The sequence below is a fragment of the Sphaerodactylus townsendi genome, linkage group LG02 (genome assembly GCF_021028975.2).
Source record: "Sphaerodactylus townsendi isolate TG3544 linkage group LG02, MPM_Stown_v2.3, whole genome shotgun sequence".
Taxonomy (NCBI): domain Eukaryota; kingdom Metazoa; phylum Chordata; class Lepidosauria; order Squamata; family Sphaerodactylidae; genus Sphaerodactylus; species Sphaerodactylus townsendi.
In genome coordinates, this window is record NC_059426.1 from 70553603 (window position 1) to 70569945 (window position 16343).

The 16343-nt window shown below is 43.0% G+C and overlaps 1 protein-coding gene across 1 annotated transcript; it reads right to left on the minus strand.

Moving 5' to 3' along the window:
• Positions 1-724: 724 nt before the first annotated feature.
• Positions 725-15734, minus strand: SSRP1 (structure specific recognition protein 1). Its single transcript, XM_048485137.1, has 17 exons — positions 15645-15734; positions 15068-15293; positions 13407-13592; positions 12749-12854; positions 12388-12578; positions 12077-12307; positions 11681-11784; positions 11424-11552; positions 10831-11052; positions 10356-10428; positions 9593-9731; positions 9419-9464; positions 8128-8248; positions 3532-3702; positions 2600-2691; positions 2299-2476; positions 725-1182 (listed from the first exon to the last, which is right to left on the minus strand). The coding sequence occupies exons 2-17, from the start codon at positions 15119-15121 to the stop codon at positions 1114-1116; spliced, it is 2112 nt and encodes a 703-aa protein (XP_048341094.1). The 5' UTR covers positions 15122-15293; positions 15645-15734; the 3' UTR covers positions 725-1113.
• Between the last annotated feature and the right edge of the window lie 609 nt (positions 15735-16343).

Consider the following 16343-nt stretch of genomic DNA (forward strand, 5'->3'; position numbering starts at 1 on the left):
TGTGGAATTGTACGGTGGGTAAGGGGATGGGTACGCTGGTTACTTTAAAATAGCGACGTCTTGGCTGGGGCAGCAGAGACATCTTGGCACTGTTCGGGACTTATCTTTTCCTGCAATAAAGAAATCTTTGTTCATCAAGAACTGTTTCAATTGTCTGGTTCAAGGAGGTTCTGACAGGTATGCACCTATATTGATTGATAGCTGTTGGGGTACTGTATTGTGTCAAGAAAGAGGAAGCCAGTCACGCATTTCTTTCTTCGAGTAATATTGTCCTGACTCTGTAGAGCCAAAGCACGGAAGAAACTCCCCACGCTTTTCAGGGTACCAGTGGCTGCTATGGGAAAGCTCAGGAACAAACAGTCCCATGTGTCAATGTTAGCAATGCTTAAAGAAGCTATTATTGCTCTTGGAGCCTCCTGCACTGCCAGACCTCATCACTATTGACTGCTTGCCTGCATTAGCCAAATCCCAGCAGGGCACAACAGTCCTTTAAACACAATTAGTGCAGCTGCTAATGGAAGGTAGTACAATGTTAAAAAGATGTGGCTCCCATACAAGTTCTCAGGAGGGAAAAGTCTTGTCTGGGAGGAGAAAGGGTGAGAAAAAAGGGTCTTTCCCTGCTATAGAAAAAAACAAGCTGCTCTCTCTATCCTGTGTATCCTGATGCTGGAAGAGCAGGCTCATTTATACAGCCATGTGTTGAGTCACACAAGAACAAATCCTGTCCAAAGTAATTTGATTTTTATTAAATCAGTTAGCCACAATAAAACAGAAATACAAAGAGAAACGTCTTAGAAAAAGAAACCCCACAAACTGAAACTGACAAGGAGGCTGCATAGCATCTCAGCTTCCAGTTTTTTTTTTCAAGGCCATCAACCTGCCCTGACAGGATGAAGCAGACCTATGAACAACAGTATCTTCTTATCTCTTCGGATGGAATAACTGGTCCAGACTGCAACTTGTGGAAAGAAGAACATCCTGGATAGGCCTATGAAGCACAGCAGTTCTCCAGTCTAAATACCTGGATGAAAGTGTCCAGTCAGCCTCATTTTGGCGACATAGCAATCACACCACCTATAGAAGGGATAAGAGGAAGAGCGTGCACATTTCTTGCTAATCTGAGCCTGATGCAGACTCTGCTGAACTGGGTGGGGTGCTAGCAATCTCCTCTTCATCAGAATCCTGGAAAGGAAAAAAAAACAGGGATTGTTAAGGTAAAGAAACAAGTTTAAGATTAACTACAAGCCTTAAAGGGTCTATGCTAATAGAATCAGCTCAGGAAACGGGAGATAGATACCACTGGGACTAGATCAATTAAATTCTGGCTCAGCAGCCAACAGGATGTTTAAGCTGCAAGATGAGTGCAAGATCTGTTTTACTGTACTAGGACCGTGCCCTATTATCAGGGACAACATGATTCAGCAAGGGACAAAGAAAAATGAACCAGGACTCTCTTTAAGTAAGCATCTTTGGCGGAAAAAACCCTCAAGAAAGGTTTTTTTAAAAAATGTTGCCAGAATAAAATGATGCCAAACGACAAAGGCGGACAAGAGATCCTGACCTTATTCTGAATTGTAACATTTTATTTTGATCAATACTGATGGTTGGTTTTCATTCTTCTAATTTTATAGCACATTGCTATATTATGTATTCAATATATTTCTAATTGTACAAATAAAAACAAAAGAAGTTACAGAAATGGAAAGAAGCTAAACTGTTGCTACAGTGTATGATTTGAATGCTAAGATTAAATTCGTATGCACAAGAAGTTACCAAAGCATAAACATTGCCTCCAGGTGATTCTCAGCTCTGATTTTAAAAATACCAAGTTCTTAGCCTTCATAACTGCAGAACACACCAAGTTCATGGAGATACAATACAATTATCTTGGCTTAGAAAGCCACAGGGGCTTTAGGCAGGTTTTCCAGTTATCAGTGGGAGCCTTCTGTATATTATAGAATTCCTTTCACAATTCCCTATCCTGGTATTTGCCTCCATACAATATTACACATCTCTCTGTGGAATCCCAAATACTATTAAATATTGAATACCCTGGAACACATAGAAATGGTTTCTCTCAAATGTGCACTGCAGCCAAAACAGAAGGGCTAGGGAACTTAGCAGCTGCAGAACGGAAGGCCAGAGATTACAGAAAGACCACCACATTCCTGATGAATGAAATAACAGTTCCCTATCAGGGTAACTCCTCTATAGTAAGGAGAGTAGTTCAAACTAATTCTGATCTGAATGGAACCCACTCTTCTCTCCTTCCAGTTCACTACCCCCCAGAGAACCCACCTCCTTCTTGTCCTCCCCTGAAGAGCTCTCATCACTGGACACAAACTCCTTGCTCTTGAAGCTCTCGCCTAGTTGCTTGGGGGCGCTCTTGCTAGCAGAAGATTTCGCAGGAATACTTTTCTTCTCTGGTTTGCCTTTCCCCGGCTTCTCAGGCTTCTTCTTCTTTTTGGATTTCTCCCTGCAAATGAGCAAGTATACAAGACCTCAATCTGGCAGAGATAGACCACAGAGATAAAAAAAGAAAGCATTTGCTTTCCATACACAGGAGTGTTTATTATCCTGTGAAGACCCTGCTACTTACTTTTGGAAACTGTCTGATTTGCCCCCCTCGCTGTAGTCCTTCATGGCCTTCTCATAGTCCTTCTTCGCATTTTCAGCTTTGTGCTCCCATTCCTACAAGCAGTAATTTTCACTCACTATTCAATATATCTTTAAAAAGGTTAACTTGTGTGCTTCCTACTAACACCAGGGCCAGGACCACTTGGATCCAATTTTCCAGGCATCCCCATGGAGACCTGGAAAATTCTAGGTACACTAACAGAGATCTTTTAAACCAATTTAGTCCGTATATCCATGGTGAGAGATTTAATCTAGATCTGTTATATCTGTTTGTGACATGATGGATTTGGTGACATAGAAGAATTCTTAATGTTCAGTGGTAGGGTTATGAATCTTCATGAAACCATAGCAGCACACCCACAGAAAGGCCTCTTAGTTTATTGGTGGGACGTAGATGTCTTAAGCAAAGATAGAATCATGAGAACTGCTTTACACCAGACTAAAGGTTCATTTGTTTCTATTTCCTATAAGAGCCACCCTAATACTTCCACCAGCCTGGCATGAAGGCAGCAGCAGCAACTGGTACTTAAAACTGATTCTAAACCAGGGAATGTGAATTGGCTGCATGCAGTTCTTCTGACTTCACTAGTATTGAGAGAGAAAAGTGTATCTTGGCCTGTTTGTCTCCAGTCATACACTGACATTTTTATTGTTTGTCCTCTAACCAAACTGCCTCAAATGCTTTAGCCTTTTCTCTGCCATTCCTCCTTTCTCCCATCCCAGTCCCTACTAAAATATTTTCAATTCTGAACTTTTGTATTACCGCAAACAATTTATTCAGCAAATCGGAAGTTGTGGCACAGTTATACAATGCCTTCACCAAAGAACTTCTCAGGGAACAAATCCAATCACCACTCTCATTGCAAAGGTGACCACCACCACCTCCACACCCACCTCCTTCTTCTCCTTTGACATCCCTTTCCACAATTCTCCAGCCTTCTTGGACACATCAGTGACACTCATGCCTGGACAGTCGGACCTGATCTTCTCACGGTTGGCATTGAGCCACAACATGTATGCAGACAAAGGTCTCTTTGGGGCATTGGGGTCTTTCCCTTTCTTGCCCTATTGAGAAGGGGAAGAGAAAAAATTATAAAGAAGCCACTGCTCAATAAAAAAGGAGCTTTTACTATCAATACCCGATTACACACACAGACTTAGTTGTGTTGGCCTTTTTCCCCCTAAATCAGCTCCTCACACTATTTTGGAGTTGCTTCTGGGCCTGATTCAAATCCTGAGATGGCTTCCTTAACGGCTTTGAGAGAGGATGAAAGCTCAGAAAGCTTTCTGAGTACTTAAGAGCCAGACCACCACACGGCCCTTTATTGCCATTTCTGAGTGCAGAGGGGCCAGGGAGACAGGGAAAACACACAGGAGCAAATAAGGATACATGAATGCAAGTAGACAGAGCTGTGGTAGATGAAACCCACTAGCCAACTTAGAACTGGCATTTAGCTCTCAAAGAGGAGGGGTTCCACCCCTATGCCACAGCATCTCTTATGATAATTCATAATTATCTTTAAAGCTCCAGGGTAGTAGAATACACCCTGCCTCACAGCAGTATGTCATAAAAGTTTATCACCCTTCCAAAAAGAATTTTGTGCCAAGTTTCACTGGAATTACTCCAGCTATAATTTCTACACATTACTTTTGATTATGGAGCATCTCTCTTCAAAGTAAGTGTTGATACTATCTAAACACTACATACTATTTTAAAAAATCGTCTAGGGAGACCATGCTAATGCCACATAAACTCGAACAACTGACTTAGAATGTAAGACTACTAGGGAGCAGCAGTGGCATAGTAGTTAAGAGCAGGTGCACTCTAATCTGGAGAACCGGGTTTGATTCCCCGCTCTGCCACTTGAGCTGTGGGGGCTTATCTGGGGAACTAGATTAGCCTGTGTACTCCAACACATGCTACCCCTAAACCTTCTCTTCTCCAAACTAAACAAACCCAGCTCTCTAAGCCTCTTCTCATAGGGGACTGAATCCAGACCTTTTATCATTTTGGTTGTCCTCCTCTGGACCTGTCCGAGCTTGTCAATGTCCTTTTTGAATTGTGATGTCCAAAACTGGACACAGTATTCCGGGTGTCTGACCAATGCAAAATAGAGTGGTCCTTTGATCTAGACACTGTGCTCCTATTGATGTAGCCCAGAAGTGCATTGGTTTTCTTGGTTGCCACATCACACTGCTGATTCATGTTCAGTTTGTGATTGGATAAAACTCAAATCCCATTCACATGTACTGTTGTCAAGCCAGGTGCCACCTATCTTAGATCTCTGTATTTCATTTTTTTCGGCCTAAGCGTAGTATCCTATGTTTATCTCTGTTGAAATTCATTTTGTTAGTGTTGGCCTAGCTCTTTAATCTGTCCAGATCATTTTGAATTCTGACCGCCTTCTGGAGTATTAGCTACCTCTCCTAATTTGGTGTCATCTGCAAATTTGATTACCATGCCCTCTATTCCATCATCCAAGTCACTGATAAAAACATTGAATAGCACTGGGCCTAGGACAGAACCCTATGGCACCCCACTAGTCACTTCTCTCAAGGATGAAAATGAGCCACTGGTGAGCACCCCTTGGGTTCGGTCAGTCAACCAATTACAAATCCATCTAACAGTAGCATTGTCTAGCCCACATTTTACTAGCTTGCTTGCAAAAATGTCATGTGGGACCTTGTCAAGGCCCTTACTGAAATCAAGGTACTTTTAGTGATCACATCATTCCCTTCCAAGTGCTTATAGTCTGTTTAATAATGCGCTTTAGAATCTTTCTTGGTATTGATGTCAGGCTGACTGGCAGTAATTGTTTGGGTCCTCTTTTTCCCCTTTTTGAAGATGGGGACATTAGCCTCCCTCCAGTCTGCTGGGACTTCTCCTGTTTTCCAGGAACTCTCAAAGATCTAAGTGGTTCCAACTTCTGCCAGTTGACTCCAAAACAATACTAACACTGAACACAAAAATGATCTTATGCAGAAGGAACACAAATGACCGGTTGGATTTACCATGAGGCTGTTTAGTCCTCAGTGGGACAAAGTCATCCAGGCGGGGTTAGGTCATCCCTCAGGCAGGCTATGCAATTTTTTCTACTCTGGCCCTTCCAGAATTCCAACAGCCATGCTCAACTAGACTCATTATACTTAATTCTTTTCCCTTTTTATGTCCCATTTTTCCCTTCATGATTTATTTAACCTTTGGGCGGGAAATAGATGACTTCACCCCACTGAAGAGAAGAAAGATTCTCAGTCCAACCTGTCATTCTCCTTCAGTGGGGCTCTGTCATCCAGGCAGGTTATATGCCTAAGTCCTTCCTGGCTGAAGCTTGCTGGTCCAATCTATAATGACGTAAGAACACAGAAAAGGAAGACTACATCACTGCACAACATCTCTCTGCCATCAGGGAAGCAAAGGGTAATGATGTCGCTGCTGCCTTGGTTGAGTGCATGGTGATATGCCACAGCACCAGTGGACCTTGACTTTCATAGGCTACCTGTATGCACTGTTTCACCTATCTAGCTATCGTTGCCTCGGAAACCTTTCCCTTATTCCTTCTCCTGTGCAGCACAAACTTTGCATTCATGAGTCTAAAGGGCTGTGTTCTCTCAATGTAGAATTCTACTGCCCTCCTTACATCGACAGCATGCCATTCTTTTTTTTAGGGTGAACGGGTGTAGGACAAAGACATGGTAGGACCACCAGTTGATTCAAGTGGATGTCCGAATTTACTTTAAGTACAAAAGAAGGGTCTGTCCTCAGTGTCACTGACTCCTCGTCAAAAGAACAGAGTTCATTTCTTATGGAGAAGGCTCCCTAGCCAATGTAATTGCTATAAGAAAAGCTATCTTCCAGGTTAACAAGGATGTATCAATCCTTCCCAAGGGTTCAAATGATCTTCTGATAAAGCCTTTCAGTACTTTCCTCAGGCTCCACAAAAGAAACCAGTGTATTACCAGGGGGGACAACTGAGACACAACCCTGAGAAATCTTTTTACCATGTCCTTTCTAGCTAACTCTCTGAATCCTCTCTCCCCCAAGATAGACTTGTTGGCATAGGGTGTTGGGCCGTAGCCCCATTTTCCACCGGGCATAGAGAAAAGTGAGAATGTCTTTGGGGGAAGGCCCTAAGGGAAAATGATTTTGCTCTTTGTCCACTTTTGAAAGGTTGTCCTTGTGAAATTGTATATTTGATTTATGGGCTCCCTTCTCACTCTCAGCCAAATACTGACCACCTCCTTGGGCAATCCCATAGTCTCTAGGTCCACCCCCTCACTGTAAATTGCATCCATACAGGATCCAGGTGAACTATGGATCCCTGAATTAGAAGATTGTCGAATACTGGAATTCTCCATGGTTCTATCACCAATAACAAGGTCCAAGAACCACAGCCTTTGTGGCCAAAAACCACTAGGATCAAGGTGGTGCCCTCTTCCCTCACTTTCCTTAATACCTTCCCCAGTAAAGGGAGTGGAAAGAAAATGTACAGAAGACCCTTGGGCCATAGAAGTCTTACGGCACTCATCCCTACTGTCTGAGGGTCCCAGAACCAGGCAAAAATATGTGAGCCTGTTCTGTCTTGGATTGGCTGAACCTTTTTATGATCTCCTAGAAATTGTCATGTAGGCACCATTCACTGGGCTGATCTAATCAACCTATGTGTTTGCTACCCACGTTAGGTGTTTGACTAGAAAGCTTTTAGATTTTTCTCTGCCCACATCAGAATACTGCCTCCTGGTGTAACAATAAGGCCTTTGTGCTCCATGTTTGTTTATGTAGGTCTTGGCCATTGTTGATTTTTTAACCTGTCACTCAATGCTAGTTGATCTAAATCAGGGGTAGGGAACCTGCGGATCTCCAGATGTTCAGGAACTACAATTCCCATCAGCCCCTACCAGCATGGCCAATTGGCCATGCTGACAGAGGCTGATGGGAATTGTAGTTCCTGAACATCTGGAGAGCCGCAGGTTCTCTACCCCTGATCTAAATGAATGGCTCCTAGCGCCAGGCAGTTTATGCTGACTTTCCGCTTCACTGTGAACCAATGTCCTGGAGACGCAGTTTCTGGCAGTAGGCATCCAAGTCCCTTTTGTTGGCATCTGTAGTTAGAACCAGCTGTTGGGGTGGAAGACAGCAACAGCTGCTTGGGAGAAAATGCCAGAATTTTGTTGCCATGATTGAAAAGGCACTCTCCTGGGTTGTCAACCATGTAATTTCAAAAACTGGGGGCACACAAAGCAGGCCTCAGAAGATCACCATAGCACTCAGGAAGGCTCAGCACCTTGAACTGTGCCAAAAAACAGACTGGGAGCCAGTGTAGATGGGCTAAGATTGGTGTAATAAGGTCCATATGACCACTCTAGTCAACATCCTGGCAGCAGCATTCTGTACTAATTGAAATGCACCATGTAGAGTACACTGCAGTAATCTATTCTACCTTTCCTAGTTGTACTAAGAATTGGACAACTCCATATCCTGGCTATTCTCACCTCAGACTGCTTCTTGCGGGGCTTGCGTTCTTTGACAATTTTGGCCTTTTTGGCAGGTTTCTTCTTCTCATCACTGTCTCCTTCATTGCTTGATGAGCTGGCTGAGGCATTGCTGTCAAACCTGTTCCAAAGAAAGGTTATATAGGAAAGGTAGGTTCACAGCTTGGCATCTCCACCAACCAACCGTACATACACTCTTGTAGGAGCAGCATTCTCAGATGTAGTCCCAGTATCTGATCTATAGGTCCCATCAGTTCCATGAGAATGTTATATGATTAACTGAAATCAAACTGTGAACAGACAAGTCCTCATAGACCAGCCAGAAGGAGTGAAATAACATTAATTCATCAGCACCAGATAAGTCATTACTGCTCAGACATTTTCATGCAGAAATGCTGCAAAGATGTACACAGCAGGGTGCACTCTGATGAACTATTAACCATTTACATCACGATGATAATGACTGGTTTTTATCCTTCCACTATCTTGTATACACATTCGAGTCAGTGACCAGACTCTCAAATAGGCTAGGGATTATACATATTCTAAACTAGATAGAATAGGTTCACTGTCATTATTGTTCCCCCTTCCCCATATTATTCTCTAGAGGTTTAAGTGAAAGATGGATTAAAATGTAAAAGATGCAGTATTTTCCTAAAGAAAACGTGTGGATCCTACCATTTCAATCCATCAGTGCCAGTGCATTCATCCAATGCCTTGTAAGGGAGCTATGTGGGTACTAATGGAACAATGTAGGAATCCAAACCTTAATCCTCACCATACAATACTGACCTAAATGCAAGTGTATTTTACAAATAAGAACAAGACACACCAAAACCAGGCTCAGTCTAGTACCTTTTCTACAAGATCGGCTCTTCCACAATTATTTTGGTCGTCAGTGTTCCAAATTCATGGTTTCCCGCACTTAATTATCCCAGAACTCTTGTAGTTGAGTTTAATTATATTCCTACCTATTATTGTATTCATTGTGACACATATATATATTGAACAGCCTCATAATCACATGATTTGCTTGCTCCACACTCTTCAACCAGTTTCAGACAAACCCAAAGGCTCCAGGTAGAATACTCCAGACTTCACTGCAAACAGAGGTACCATCAGTCCTAGGCCTTGCCCATAAAACTGTTATGTCCAATAGCATCCCCTGGTACTACTAAAAGAGCAATCTGAACATTGGAAGGAGTGGCACTACTTCTTTCATACACAGCTGTCATTACATTTCTACTCAACAGCCAGACTTTAGGCAGCCCAAATCAAACATCCTACTTACTCTTCAGCCACATCCTCTTCCTCTTCCACAGGATTGAATGATTCATCTGGAAAAAAAAGGTTCTTGTTTCTAACTTAGCATGATGAAACAGCAGAGACAGCAACGGGGAATGATCTCGTCCCTTTGCAGTCAAGGACAGCATCTATACCCCAAAGACGGGAGAAAATGGCTCACCAGTTTCTTCTCCAGAATCCTCGCTGCTGTCATTTGCATTCTCCTCACGGATCTTGCCTTCCTCCTTCATACGTTCCAAGTAGGCATCATGCGAGTCATCATCAGAGCCAGCATACTCATCATAGTTCTTATTCATGCCCTAGAAACACATGTAAGGGATGCCATGGGAGCTGGTGCAAGACTCCTCTATTCCACAAGCAGACAAAATCTTGCAATATTTTCCATATCTAGAGCATGCCAATATTCTAAAACTACAACTCCCAGCATAACTCTGGGAACACAGACTACATAGGAGGAGGTTCTCGTGTATGCGCATACACACACACCAAGAATAGATTCCCCCCAAAATGAAGCACATTACATGCTACCTCCATAGTCTACTTGAATACACCTTACCACCACCCCCCGCCCCCACCACCAGAGGATGAGAAAGAACCATGCTAGTGACTTAAAAGTGGATTAGGTGGAAGCCACTCCTTGAGCAAAGCAGGCTACTGCCTCTTCTCCGTGGTTCATGCAAGGTTATACTATGGTGTTTAGGAATGTTCACCACAGCCATGCAGAGGAGGAGACCTGAACCAAGAGGAGGAAGGGACAATCGCACAGACCTTTTTCTTCTACAAGGAGAGAACAGAAATTGAGAAGGGAGAAAATTCTGGAGAGAAAGAGAGACTCCCATCCCACCCGAGCAGATCAAGGACAGGAATGGACAGCAGTTGTCTTGCCCAGTCCTCTGTTTTGCCCAACCCCCTGAAACAGATACCTCCTTGAGTCCTCGGTTCTTGATGTTCAGCTTCTTGGCATTCACAAAATCAAATAGTTTGCCATATTCCTCTCTGCAAGAAAGGAGATGATGCTAAATTTACTAGTCTATGGCAAGTTCTACAGACTCTGTAAGCAGGAGTTGTGGAGTGACAAGTCTAAACAACTCAGCAAAGATTTATTGGCTTTGGTGGTCTCAAGAAAAACAGATTCTGTTTGCCCCCAAGCCCACAAAAAGGTTGTGATGTTTTAGATCAGAAGACAGGAACCTTACATTTTAAAAAAATCTAGGCATTGTGGGTCACAAGTAGCAGACAAGCAGTAAAGAGTTGTCTTTTGGAATGAGAGAGCCTTAAGGGTAGCAAGTAGTTCTATATCCACCCATGATGGAAGACATACTCCATCCTCAAAGTGACCGGGGAGAAGAGGCTTATGGATGCATTAGTTTCATGATGTGTTGGGATATTTTCACTCACCTTTCTATGCTGCTGAAAGTGTACTGCGTTCCCTGCTTCGTTTCTATCTCAAAATCAAAGGAGCGTGTAGTAGTCGTCCCACGGGCAAAGTTTACAAAAGAGATCTCATCAAAGCGGATGTGAACAGGTGGCTTGTGTACATAGATGAAGCCACGCTCCAAAGGGTACAGTAGCCCTGAACTGGCTTTGTAAGAACAAGTGATGCACTGTGCTCCAGAATGCCTGTACAGGAAAAGAGTGATCATGCTAACATCTAGTGTGGCCACAAAACAGCAATTGCACTCACAGCCTTCCACCACAAATCACACTGTCCTATAATCCAGAACTAATGTTGCTAGCCATTAACTCCAGTTCTTTGAAACTGGGATAGTAAACTGTCTAGGAGACACAAACATTCAATCTTACCACCTCACAGGCCACTCTAACAACCATCTTTGAGTATTGACAACATACTTTTGGTTGTTATTCTCAGTGACAAAATAAATTTCATTCAGTCCTTCTTGCTCTTCTCATACCCCCCCCCCCACCCCCAATTACAGGCAGCAAAAGAGGAAGGTTTATCAGCTTTTTTCCAGAATACAGGCATTCCTTACCCCTGGAAGTTGCCAGGTACTGTGATCTTGCGGTTTACAAGAGCTTTCATGACACGACTAACCATCTCATACAGTGAGCCCGACATATTCTTGGTAAGCCGTCCCTCAAAACGCTTCTCAACTTCATCCCTACAGCAAAGAAAATAGAAGGCAAGACATAGCCAGACTCCAAAATACTAAGTGAGGTGAAAACTGGAAGCAGTCCCAAGAAGATGTCCTTGCTGTGATGAAGAGACAGATGGATGATGGATACTCACTCATTCATGTTGAGGGTCAAGGAAATGTCCTCATCTTTGGAGAAAAGGAGTATAAGAAAGTGATAGCGAGTTTGACCTTGCTTTATAGGGGGGTCTAAGCTGATCTGGAAGGAAGCAGAGATAATTATAATTACTATATCCACAAGGGCCATCTTGAGAACCACTTCTAGATTCTCCCCCGGCCTACCCTGTCCTATCCAGCCACCATGAATATTGTATGACATGGATAAATCACTATTTCTGTTTTTCAAATTGGTTTATGTAAAACAAAAGCAACTGGCCTTTTTCATAAAGCAACTGGAAAAGGAAGAGGACCTCTGAATGGAATATACTGAGAAAGAGAATGATAGCTATTAACCCGAACAGGAAAATCATTGCCAAAATTTCATTTCTCACCACAAAGAACATCTGGCGCTGATCTTTATGAGGAAGCAGGAAGAGCCTCAGAACAGTTGTATAGGGAATCTTGTAGTCAAATGTCTTGCCGTGAAGATGCAAGAAGGTGGGGTAAATACGGATATCGTAGCGCCCACGTGGTGTCAAGCACTGCAGTTCTCGGAATATGCAGATGGCATCCCCAGTAGCCTGGATGACATCTGCCTTTGACAGCACGTTTTGAGCAAATGCCTAAGAAATGAATTCGACAATATGAGCAAATATTTCTTTTCTTCACTCTAATCTGTCACTTTGACTCAGACTGTGCTCACCTCAACAGGGTCCACGCCATCCTCTTGAGTGGGAGGCACGTAGAAGCGCACTTCCATAAGTGACACTTCAGCATCATCATTCTGATGGAACTCCAAAGTCACCTCATTCTTGCCCGTTGTGCACTGTGACACATTGCTGAGGGGGATTTCAAACACTGGCTGCTCCCCAATGTCAAAGGAAAGAAGCTGCCCTGCAAAACACCAACAGCCTTTTTCAAGGAAAACAAATACTGTCACAATTCACAGCCATTCTTCCACAAGGTGGAGAGAAAACTATACTCTACTCTTACCTATGTCCTCTAGATTTCAGTTCCATTGACAAACATCCCACAGGATACCATTAATTCTAATATTAGCTTACCTCCAAACTTCACTGTCCCCCAATTCCATCCTTTCACACACAAATCTTTTTCAGCCAGCTCCAGATGGTAGTGAGTCTTGAAAAAATCTGAGAGCTTGTCAAATTCCTATAGGAGAGGAAGGGTTAATCAGGAAACATTGAACTAATGCACTAATAAGCCTATGGCACACAGAACAAGGTGCCACTATACCTCAGTTATGAAAAAGGACACCCGCTACATGCAGAAGGGAAGTAAAAGCACTACTAAAAAAAATCCTTAGCACTACTAAGAAAAAAGTTAGTCAGACAAATCAAAGCTAAGAAAAGAATGGCATACATTATGCACAAGAGGCAATTATCTAGATATAACCTGACACTGAATTAGAAACCTATTCCACAGGATTCTGAAACTAATAAAAGCCATGAGTGCCAGGTCAGAGGAAAAAGTTTTTGTACATGAGGAAATTGGATATGCATCTGTTGAATAGACTGACTACACAGCATATAGCAATTTCCAAATGAACCCACCTTGACCAAAACTTGCTCCCACTATCCCCACCAAGTCTAGAAGTCCAACAGACAATGCTTATTACAGTTAAGAATCCTAAGAACACTTTCAGGGTAGTAAGCCTTCCCTAGACCCAGCTTGAAAACCAAGTGACACTAAAACAGATCTTACCGTCTCTCTGAACCCATCGTACTTGTAGACATGGCCATTCTTAGTAAGCAGTTTGAGGCCATGGCCCAATGCCACTCGTCGCCAGATGCCCTCTGACAGCTCTGAGGCCTGAATGTTGTCCACTTTGCCTGTTTTGCTGTTCTTGAAAATCACGCCTTGTCGGCTCAGTCGCAGACGACCATCAATCTAACCCCAAGAGAGACAGAGATTGCTAGCAACAGTGCAATGGTAACTGACAAGAAAATCCCTTTAATTCGCTCATATCAAATACAACATACTCATTAAACCCAATTTTGCTCCTTTGCCTCATATTCAACTTCAAGGCAAATACTGCAACAGAGGAATTGGTTGGATCTCAAACACCCACAACTTTCACACTTCCAGATCTATCATTCTCAGCCATCCAATGTCTCACACACCTTCAAAAGACTCTGAACACTTCCCTTGTTCCCACACAGAAAAGCAAGGTTTGTCTCTCTTCCTTCAAATCCCCATTTTACTAAAAGCCATTGAACCATTTCAACCTTGTACCCTATTCTAAGCCTAAATCTATGTAAGTGAACTAAATACAAAGTCTTCTAGTTATCCTTGCCGCACTCCTTGTGCTCAATTCAAGACTCTAAGCTGCTCAGGCAGAAAGATATCTTATTGCTCGTTGCTCTGTATGCACCATCATAAGAGAGGGCAAATAATCACAGCATTATTCAATACATCATAACTCTAGTGGAGAGTTCTGTGCCTCAATTTACCTTCCAAACTAGTTAGTTAGAAAGTACATACATTCAAGACAACAGAGATCATAGATACTATGACAAGAACAACCATGCTTAGGATTTCTTTTTTTTTGGGGGGGGGGGGGGGGGAGAATATTGTTAGGAAAGAATCTGCCACAAGGACATCATAGTATACCTATATGATTCTGTATTAATAAAACACACACAACTCCAAAACACAAATCATCCAGCAGAACCTCCAGACATTTTAGAAGCTTGGAGTATTTTATATCTGACACCAAAAGTATGCAAAGGTCTGTGCCTGGAATAAATAGGGCACTGTATTCATATGGGTTTATTATAGTCACACAAAAGTTGTCTGCCAAGTCATTCTTTCAATGGCACCAACAATAATGAATATGTCAAAAGTAAACTTTGCATGCAGTTGAAATCACATGAAGCATTTAATTAGTAAAAAAGTCTCATAGCCATACAGAAGAATCTGTCCAGGATGTTTTAGAATATCAAAGATTTTGAACTTTACAGAACAAATCAACATTAAGGAGAGGAGCCTGATGCTTACACCTCAAATATTTACTGAGCCAATCAGTGTACTATTAGGGGTTTGATAGTCCTTAAGTTCAGAGGTAGATACAATTTCTTATTCTTTTTAAAGCTGGAACACCAAAAGAACAGAATGACAGATCAAAAATAGCAAAAGGAACACAGGGCAGGTTTTATATTTGCTTTCCAGGCCAAACTCCCTTCAAACATATAGTTTGCCACATTAACAAATTCAGCAGGTTCGCACCACTTCAGCCAAACTGGTTGTTAAAATGGTGCTTGTAAACAACCAGTTGTTAAATTATTTGAATCCCACCACTGCGTATTTCCTTCCCACTGTCCTCCTACATTCCCACCCCATCTTACCCTTCCACCATTACTCACCATAGATCCCTTCACCTCTTGGTATATTTCATTAAATTCCAGTGTGTCTGCCATATCGACAGCTCCCTCCTACCCCCACCCTCTATGGCAGGGGCTGGAGCTATACAAATAAACAACCTGGTATTCCAGGAAAAAAGTTTGGAAGAAGACAAGGAGGCAGTTTAGTCCGTTCTTCAACCTGGTGCAGTAGTAACACAAGCAGCCTTGGGAACCAGGTGTGAAAGACCTGCAGGAAACGCAGAGAAAGAATGATTTACAACACAATTCACAGGCCAGAAAGCAAGCAGCTGGTCTGCCCCACAGCATCTCCAGATCCAGAATGGCAACAGAAGCGTCATCCCCACCAGACCCCGAACTAGCCAAAGTATCACGTTGAATGGCGACGCAGTCATAGGGACAGGCGGGGGGGGGGGGGGGGGGGGGGTGCAGAGTGAGAGAGAATTAAGCATATTATCTGGCGGCTTCCTTAGCTTCGGTTTCCAGATACAACATCCCCCCCACCCTCATACTGGAGGAACCCGCCGCCCCCGTTCGGCTGCCTTCTGTCCCTCAGCTCTATTACCCCTTTTACTCTTACCAGAATATTTTCCCGCCTGCGCCACACGAGCATCTATCGGCCCCTTCCCCCACTCCACAGGAAATAACCCTCGCTTTCGCCTCCCGGAACTACTCTGAAAACATTGGCAATAAAGTGGCCCTGTCCTAGAGCGTCTTCCCTCCTGCGGCTCTGCGCATGTTTTTTTGCTGGAGATAATCCTACATTCAGATTTAAATATTGTGGTTCAAAAGAGTGAAATGAAAGTGGGTTAAGGGAAGCGTGTGTATATTATATACCAGCATATTTTATTCCAGCGCAAACTTTAGTGGCTCACTTTATCAGATTCATCTCTTAGGAGATTTAAACTGCTGGGAAACGACACCATCATTGGTACAATCTTTTTGTAATGTCATCTAGTCAGTGCAAGGACGTAGGTAAGGGGAGGGTTCTCGGGTTCAACCACCCCCCCCCTATTACATGACCGAAGCTCCGCCCCCTTTTGTTTTTTTATATTTTAAGTGTTTTTTTGTTTTTGGCCTGCAGGGGGCACAATTTTAAAGATAGCAGCACCAACATTTCAGGGATTTTTTGGGAGACTCCAGATTATACTACCCAGGTTTGGTGAGGTTTGGTTCAGGGGGTCCATAGTTATGGACTCCCTAAGGGGGTGCCCCATCCCCCATTGTTTCCAATTGGAGCTAATAGAAGACCTCCTGAACCAAACTTCATCAAACCTGG

Bases quoted from the DNA above. Each gene is read 5' to 3' on its own strand.
- SSRP1 (XM_048485137.1), bottom strand. From the start codon at position 15,121: ATGGCAGACACACTGGAATTTAATGAAATATACCAAGAGGTGAAGGGA. The intron at 12,579-12,748 runs GTAAGCTAATAT...GGTGTTTTGCAG, and splicing joins GGGGACAGTGAAGTTTGGAG to GGCAGCTTCTTTCCTTTGAC. The intron at 12,308-12,387 runs GTGAGCACAGTC...TTCATTTCTTAG, and splicing joins ATGGCGTGGACCCTGTTGAG to GCATTTGCTCAAAACGTGCT.